This window comes from Carassius auratus, chromosome 35 (assembly GCF_003368295.1).
Source record: "Carassius auratus strain Wakin chromosome 35, ASM336829v1, whole genome shotgun sequence".
Lineage (NCBI taxonomy): Eukaryota > Metazoa > Chordata > Actinopteri > Cypriniformes > Cyprinidae > Carassius > Carassius auratus.
This window is the reverse complement of record NC_039277.1, coordinates 14,894,982-14,903,908: the sequence shown is the minus strand read 5'-3', so window position 1 is coordinate 14,903,908 and position 8,927 is coordinate 14,894,982. Positions and strand designations below refer to the sequence as shown.

General features: G+C 37.5%; 1 protein-coding gene across 1 annotated transcript; it reads left to right on the top strand.

Annotated features, from left to right (window-relative positions):
* The first annotated feature begins 220 nt into the window (after window positions 1-220).
* On the top strand, window positions 221-8,721 carry npffr1l1 (neuropeptide FF receptor 1 like 1). Its single transcript, XM_026220158.1, has 3 exons — window positions 221-506; window positions 785-884; window positions 7,696-8,721. The coding sequence occupies exons 1-3, from the start codon at window positions 221-223 to the stop codon at window positions 8,519-8,521; spliced, it is 1,212 nt and encodes a 403-aa protein (XP_026075943.1). The 3' UTR covers window positions 8,522-8,721.
* Window positions 8,722-8,927: the final 206 nt, after the last annotated feature.

The following is an 8,927-nucleotide window of genomic DNA, read 5'->3' as shown; positions in this document are numbered from 1 at the left end:
TTACTTCACTTATGAATAGAGCACAGCAAGCTTATTATTATATATATATTTAGAACAAGAAAGTCCTTTTTGGTGTAGTTGAGATATTTCCAGCAACCTGTATTATGAATTATTTTTTGGGGGGCTTTCTTTTCAATATTTCTATGCACTTTCATGTTTGATTAAAACAATGTGAATATTTTACCAGAATGGATTGTTATTTCTCTTTTCAAGATCCAGAATGAACAAAATGACCCTGAATCCCAATGCTGTTAACTTCAGTTTGGCCAACTGCACGCTCCTGCCGTATTACATCCACTCGGCCGGGATGGCAGTCAGCTACATCCTCTCCTACCTTCTGGTGCTGCTGCTTTGTGTGGTGGGGAACGGACTAGTCTGCCTGGTGGTCATCAGGAACCGCAACATGCGTTCGGTCACTAACCTCTTCATCCTGAACCTGGCCATTAGTGATCTGCTGGTGGGCATCTTCTGTGTGCCCACCACACTGATTGACAGCCTTATCTCAGGTCTGTGGGCCATCATCTTCACCATCCTTACCATAATTATCAATATCATCTTCATGGACCCACATTTCCAGGGTTCTCAGAAGCGGAAGTCGTCATAGTTGGGTAAACTTCTATAGTGGTGAATGGGAGCTACAGCTAATATATTTTTTCTGTTCCCATTTGATCCAGTGGCAACAGATGAAATCCACTTTATTGTTTCTATGACTTTTCAAAAGAAGAAGAATATTTAAAGAAACCGCTCCATTACATTCAGATTTCTTTGCTTGATTTCTCCACAGGTTGGCCTTTTAGTCAGATCACGTGCACGATGAGTAACCTGATCCAGGGCATGTCAGTGTCTGCTTCCGTCTTCACCCTGGTTGCCATAGCAGTGGACAGGTAATGATTGGTTATTATAATAATCTATCTAATTCATGTACTGTACTCAGGGAATACAGAACAGCACTGGTGGAAAATATCCAACCTCAGAAAGCATTCCTTGATAATTCCGATCTTGCTGCGATGCTCTATGCTAATTTAATACAATTAACTTGCAAATTAAAGGCTACAGGCACAGTGCCAATGTCTGTAATTATGTTATGTGTTTTTTTATTCATTATTTGAGCTAACCTGTGTGTTACTGGAAGTGTTTGAAAATAATATTGTTTTTGCTATTCTGTTTGTTAAATGACACACTTTCTCTTAAATTTGAAGTATTAATGAATTCTAGTTGAATTGCGCAGTTTTGCATCTGCACAGGATTCCTTTTATTAAATCAGGTAGAAGAGCAACTACATCATTGTGAACTGAAGTGTCCAAAATATCTGGGAATATTTCCACACTATGGTATCTAAAAGAAACTTAAAGAGAGAAATTTTGTTTTGTAGGATTGCTGTTGATTTGTTGGAAAATCCCAGCTGATGTTTTTTAAGTTGGTGATGTTGAAGATGTGTGGAGATCTACTTTGAAAACGTGATCGAATTAAAGCAGTCAGAGCTAGGAATTTACTTTTCAAGCTCAAAGCTTAAGGGCCCCATGAACTGTCACTCATTTTGACAGCTACGTCTGTTTTGAATGTTACACTTTCTTCTTTAGCATGAAAAAATAATCTGATTGACAATAGACATACGAGACTGAGTGCCTGCATTTTGAATCTGTCACTTAATGTAAATATAATGAAAAGCAAGTAATGATTCTGATATTACTTTAATTTGGAGACAAGGTTAGAAACAACAACAACAAAGCAGAAGCATCATACACCTGTTTTTCTGAGGCAGCACACTACTGTAATGTAGATGCCTCAGACAAGAAAATTAAATGTACACATTCCTTGCAAATGTATAAGACACAAGAATCTAGAACAGTGTTTTTTAAATGAACTGAGATGATGTTGGTTACACACACCCTGATAAAGGCATGTAGTTGCAACGCATAAATGTACCTTTTACCAAAATAATTTTAACGTATAAAGCCAGTGATGCAATAAAGGCTTTTTAACTTTTCACTATAATTCGAGTGCCTTGGAGTTCTTGTCCTTAAATATATATTATCCCATACAACCAAAGAGCACCAAGATTTCATACCCACAATTTATGAGGGGGCTGGTTAAAATAAGGAATAAACCTATAGTTGTTTTAGCTGATTTCAATGCTTTTGTCTTCATTAATTAAATAATTGGAAGTCATTTTGAGGCCAGAACCGGATTCAAATTAAATCTTACTTTTTTTTTTTGAACAAATAAACCAAACAAAATACTATTGAACTTGACAGGCAGTGACCACATAATTACACTGAATGGAAAAAGATGTTTAATATGGAAAAATTAATGCAATTTTTGAAAGAAATAAGGGTTGATATTTTGTTTTCAGATAAATATTGATTAAGTTTACTTTTTTTTTTTTAGATCTTATGTAAAGCCATTCTTCAGTCAAAATTAAAGAGCATTTTGAATCAGTGTTATGTAAATATGACTATTTGGGTTATTTAGACTATTGTTTGGTGTGTCAGCACAGTGGCGGCTCCAGACAATTTTGATTGGGGGGGCAATGGGGGGGTCCTGGTCTTTTCAAGGGGGGTCTCATGAAAACCAACAAAAAATACAGTGGACACGGCTAATAACTGCATATTTCTGCTACTAAACAACAAAAACACCTTTGCAATGTAAACAAATGACAGGCTACATTTGTTATTCATATCCTTCACACTGCACTTTCATTTTAGGTATATTATGCATTTTTATTGACATTGATATTTTTACATTTATTTCCAGATAGATATTATTGAGCTTACAGGCTAAAGTGGTCTTGCTGTTGTAAACACTGTTGCTATTGTAGAAAAAATATTTGCATCACATTTAAAATCTGAATTGTTTTTATTTTTATAATGATAATTCAGAGATTGAGAAAATCTGAATAAGCCTTACCAGTGTTGTGATAATTATTTTTACGTGTTAAAAATAAATAAGTACTGTAATATAATAAAAGTTTATTCAAATAACATAAAAAAGACCAGACCCCTCGATGCCTGTGAAACTTTTCTCCCTCAAACAGCACGCTACTGTTACTTCTACACTACAGGCTACACACAGCAATATAAGCAACATATCTGCATGTTCTCACATCACATCGTTCTTGTAAAATAATAATAAGTAAATAAACACCAAAATCACTTCGCTGAGAATGAAACACCACTTACCAGCTGCCACGACGTTGAAAATATCCTCTAGCAATTAAAAAAATGCACGTGCAGCATGAGGAATCTTCCCGGTTGGATGAGGTCGTAGTCAGGTGAACGGTCATCATGTTAGTCATTTTATTTACGGCTAAATTATTATTAATAAATTGTACTAATATTATGATTGGGCGTGGGCAGGCATTCACAAAAGTTTATGTTATTACAAAAAAAAATTGAGGAAATTTTGCTTTGACAAAAGGGCACTTAAGGGGCAAAGGAGCAGGTGCTCAAGTGAACCGGTTCTTTCGGACAATTCGATCAAATAAACCAGCTGAAAAAAAAAATGGTTCACCGGTTCTTTTGCGCTCGATGTAATGCCGTCATTGGCGATGATTGCCCTTCATTCAAGCCTTTGGTTTACCCGCGCTTATAACATTAGCACAGAATCAGTTCAGAATCAATCACCAAAAGAATCAGTTCGGTTCAGATGCGCTCTGTGTCAGTCTGCTTCACGCTGAATCACGAATGCGCAGTTATCATCAGATCATCTGTTCTCGAATCGGACACGTCCGACAGAAACGGTTCTCGGTTCAGTGTATGAATAAATGTCGAAATAATTATTATTTATTATTGTTCTGCTTAGTTTGAAGAGAAACATTTTTGGATCTTTATCCCGAATATATATATTTTTTAATCAGGAAGAGGCTGGGGGGTCAAATGGGGGGTCAAGGCATTTTTTGGCAGGGTCTTGAGACCCCCCAAGACCCCCCCTGGCGCCGCCGGTGTGTCAGCAGGGGCGGATCTACTGGGGTGGTATAGAGGAAAGCCTTGCCACCCCTGCTGCCACTCCAGTTGGCAGCAACAAATTAAAGGTTATAGCCAATTTGAAAATTTAGGAGAGCGAATCTTTCGTGATTCGTGTTCCCGCTCCGAACTCCCGAACTGACTCAAATGATTCGCGATCCCCATAACTGACTCAAATGGTTCACCATCCCACTCCGAACTCCCAAACTGACTCAAATGATTCGCCATCCCCCTCCGAACTCCCGAACTGATTCAAATTTTTTCGATCCCCAAATTGACACAAATGATTCCCGAACCCGCTTTGAACTCCCTAACTGACTCAAATGTTTCGCGAACCCGCTACGAACTCCCAAACTTATTCAAATGATTCGCGATCCCGCTCCGAACTCCCGAACTGATTCAAATGATTCGCGATCCCTATAACTGACTCAAATGATTCGCCATCCCGTTCCGAACTCCCGAACTGATTCAAATTTTTTTCGATCCTCAAATTGACTCAAATGATTCGCGATCCCGCTTTGAACTCCCGAACTGACTCAAATGATTCGCGATCCCCATAACTGACTCAAATGATCCGCGAACCCGCTACGAACTCCCGAACTGATTCAAATGATTCGCGATCCCGCTCCGAACTCCCAAACTGACTCAAATGATTTGCGATCCCCATAACTGACTCAAATGATTAGCAACCCGCTTTGAACTCCCGAATTGACTCAAATGATTTGCTATCCCGCTCCGAACACCCGAACTGAAATGATTTGCGATCCCCAAACTGACTCAAATGATTCGGGAACACCACAAATTATTGTTCTTGTAGCCATGGTAACTGCAAATTAACCATGGTTTTCTTACTTCAAATAATAATTTACCAACTATTAATATACTGTAATATATATATATATATATATATATATATATATATATATATATATATATATATATTTGCTATAAAAACAGACCTAAGACATCAATAGCCTTTCAAATGACTTAAAATGCATTATATAAAAAAATAATGAGGCAATAATGATTGGGTAATAATAACACTGTTACAATAATGTATTGCAGGCTTTATCTTAGAAAATCGCTGGTTCACTGAAAAAACCGAACCGTTCAGTTCTGCACACACGGTTTGTCCCGCGCTGAGACCGCTGTTCAACTTAAATCTGAGAAAGCATCTGTAATATGGTTTACTATAAATAACAAGTAAAACAAACAGGGTTCAAATATGTTTCTGTTGATGCATGGGCATTCTGGATTCCCAGACATTACAACAACAGCGATGAAAAAAGTCATTGACTGTTGTTCAATACTAATACGAACAATGTATCACTGCATTCTCTTAAAGTGACAGTCTTTATATTAATCGAACAGCAACAACCGAGAAATCACTCACTGCTCTTGATTAAAAAGCTTTTTTTTTTTTTTTACTTTAATAAAGAATAATCTTTAATTTATAGTCCAAAATGCAATTCTATATTACATTTGATTACTTTATTTAATTTCTGTACCTAAAAAGTAATGCAAGACCTACCTGAAAAAAAAAAGAAGAAAAACCCTGGAAGTCAGTTTATTTTATTTGTATCTTTACTCTTTTGTATTTATTTGTGCTGTTGCTTGTAGTTAGAATATTCTTAATAATATGATAATAATATATATATATTTTTGAAAGTATATTTTCTCCATAACCATAGCACATACAACGGTACCGAAACCGTGAAACAAACTGAACTGTGAAAAAGTTTAGCTGTTACACCCTAATATTTACATAATCATTTGGCAGATGGACGCTTTCATTCAAAGCGACTTGAATTGGGTGGTGACTGGAGCAACAGAGGTAGCCTGGGGTGGAGTCAAATTCCCGGACTGATTTACTGTCCCAGTCCGCCACTGGCGGCTATACAGGAATAACCTGTGATCACGTGATCGTGTTGTCGAGGTAGACATCCTGACACACACACAATACCCTGATCTTGGTGTTTTCAGCTCTTCACTATATTGACGCATGATGTAGGCTACACACGTGCACGCCAGTGCTATGAGAAGATTTCACCATTTCATTTGATATAACTATCGTCATTCATACGTATCATATACACAGACTGATAGAAATGGCAATGTCTTTATGACAACCTGTCAAAATAAAATCTCGGCATAACTTGAAGAAATTCAAATAGAAATATAGTACTATTGCACAGTAGAGTATGCTATACGTCAAGTAGGCTTAATAGCTAATAATAATAGTTAATTAAAAAACACAGAAACTCTGTCTACAACCCACCAAAATAAAAGTTCGGTCTAACTCAAAGAAATTATGTAAGAAATTGAACAGTAAAATATAGCCTTTAAAAATATATATACTAAAACATTATTTTAAAGGAATATCTCACAAGTTTTCATAGAAGTTTTAATTTAAACTTGCCAAAACAATAACACCATTTTTCTTTCAAAAACAATTTCTAAAAGTACATTTGTATTTGTGCCTATATTTATTTATTTATTATTATTTTCAGCTAATAAAACCTATGCTTCAGAGACCATATTTATATAACATCTAAGGCTAAATGTAGCTCTTGACTGGTTGAGTTAGATGGTGATTTACACTAAACAATAGAAAATCAGTTGAGTCTCCCCAGCTGGAAATGTCATTGGCTATTAAAGTCTTGTGTTTCTTATAATAAATTGACATATTGATAACACTGAACCTTTTATAATGCTCTTAATTACATGTTGATGCATACTGTATGCACTAGTGAGTGTGGTGGTGCTTATGCGGTATGGTCACTTATTCCTTATATGAACTGTTTCAAATGCAAGACATTGATTGTATGAGATTAAGTTTGTAAATGATAGCCTGTGTCCTTTTGTAGTGTGCACATATATTTATCATCCATCTGTGATAACTGTGACTAAATTCAGTATATATACGTCTGCCATATGTTGCCACCCCTCAAAAATCCCTGCCCCCTTCTCGCCACCCCATCAATATTTTTCTAGATCCGCCCCTGTGTGTCAGGGAACACAAACTCAGTTTAGTGGAACAACAGTAAATTATTTATTGATGATATCTTTACACAAGCTCTGTAATAGCGATGACAACAGAGCAAGGGAGATAAGGACACTCCTGGAAAAGAGATTTTAATCACAGTGAATCATTTTCCCGGTTAAATAAAGGTTATAATAATAGTAGTAGTAGTAGTAGTGCACACACCAATGGTCTTGAGTCACTGTATGGTAATCATTGGTGGTTATATTATCTTACAGGTAGGTGATGAACACAATGGAGCCTGGAGAGGGAGACTGGAGCTTCAGAAACAAGCAGAACAGTACACAAGGTAGGTATCCGGGTAAGTCAACTGTACGCGTGAATAAGTAGTCAACAGTCGTAGACCAGACAGTGACTGAATGAACAGGGCAAAGGTAAATAGCGCTGGAGATGAGTGTGGCCATTGAACACAGGTGGCAGTGATTAGAACTCAGGGCAATGTATTCACTGTAAGGCAGTGTCATTTTAGTTACGTTTTTTTTTTTTTATTCCTTGAAATTTCAGTGCTTCAATTGATACGTATTTCAGCATTATAATTATCATTCAATGTAATTTTTTGTGTCTAATATTTATATTTATTTCCGCTTATCTTTAAAAGTGCAAAATGTTTTTAATCATTTTATTCTTCTTTTGTCCATAACAACCCTGTTCTGAATCGAGTTTTTAAATATTAAGCTTGTCTCTTAACAGGTTTATGGGGATCGTTTACCCTTTCCATCACCGCCTGAGGCCTTTCACTGCATTCTTCGCCATCATCTTCATTTGGCTTCTTGCTTTTGCCATCATCTTTCCTTCTGCTGCAACCCTGACAGTCATTCAACTGGATGACATGTACATGGTCCAGGACAACCAGATATATCCACTCTTCGTGTGCTTTGAGGACTGGGCCAGAGCAGATATGCGGCGAGTCTATACCTTGGTCATCTTCTTCCAGGTGTACCTGGCCCCACTCGGAATCATAAGCATCATGTACGGCTGCATCGCTGCCAAACTCTCCAACAACCTGCGTGAGAATCGAGTCCGATCCAGGAGGAGAATGAAAGTCATTAAGATGCTCATCATGGTTGCCATTCTCTTCATGGTCTCCTGGCTTCCACTTTGGACTTTGATGCTTCTCGCGGACTATCAGGATCTAGACCGCCAACAGATTGACTTCTTAAGCAGCTATCTGTTTCCCGTAGCTCATTGGCTGGCCTTTTTCAACAGTGGTGTTAACCCGATCATCTATGGCTTCTTCAACCAGAACTTTCGGAGGGGCTTCCAGGCGGCTGTGGCATGTGGCTCCTGCAGATCTTTTGTGTCGGAAATTCGTCACACACACTTTGGTCTCCTGCCTCCTAACAGAGTATCTGACCATGATGGGAACCATAGGAACCATGATGTGACCAGCGTGAGGAAAGACCGCTGCTTCGCTGCAATGCCTCAAGGGACGGGTCATGGGATTCAGGGAATTCTCCTGGAGGACACGAATGGAATTACAGCTTCCCACAGAGTTCTTGGAGCCTGGATGGAGTGAATTGTGCAATCAAGGAGTTTATATTATATTCCAGGCGAAAGCTATAGCATTCCCAATTAGTTTGAAATTATGTCATTCCAGTATATCCTTTGATTTCACTTGAAGTATTTCAGGGCCTTTAACCAAATTCAGTTTATCCAAGAGAAGACGGTCTCATTTAGTGGTTTAGCTGAGATTTTACCTCCAGACACTGGCTTTCCTTGCTAAAGTGCCAAAAAACAAAACAAAAAAACAATGAAAATGTTTTTGACAAACAGATAACAGGATGTATGACAAAAAAAAAATCTGTGCTCATTTTAAAAAAAATAATCTTGTAAATACAATTCTTGGTTTGAGGAACATCAGGCCACAGGTGCCTTGAGTATGTTTGTAGCAAATATTTATTCATGAATTTACCTTACTGTTA

Excerpts from the sequence above, each read along its gene's own strand:
- npffr1l1 (XM_026220158.1), top strand. The coding sequence starts at position 221 with ATGAACAAAATGACCCTGAATCCCAATGCTGTTAACTTCAGTTTGGCC. Across the intron at positions 507-784 it reads GATTGACAGCCTTATCTCAG|GTTGGCCTTTTAGTCAGATC; the intron begins GTCTGTGGGCCA and ends ATTTCTCCACAG. Across the intron at positions 885-7,695 it reads GTTGCCATAGCAGTGGACAG|GTTTATGGGGATCGTTTACC; the intron begins GTAATGATTGGT and ends GTCTCTTAACAG.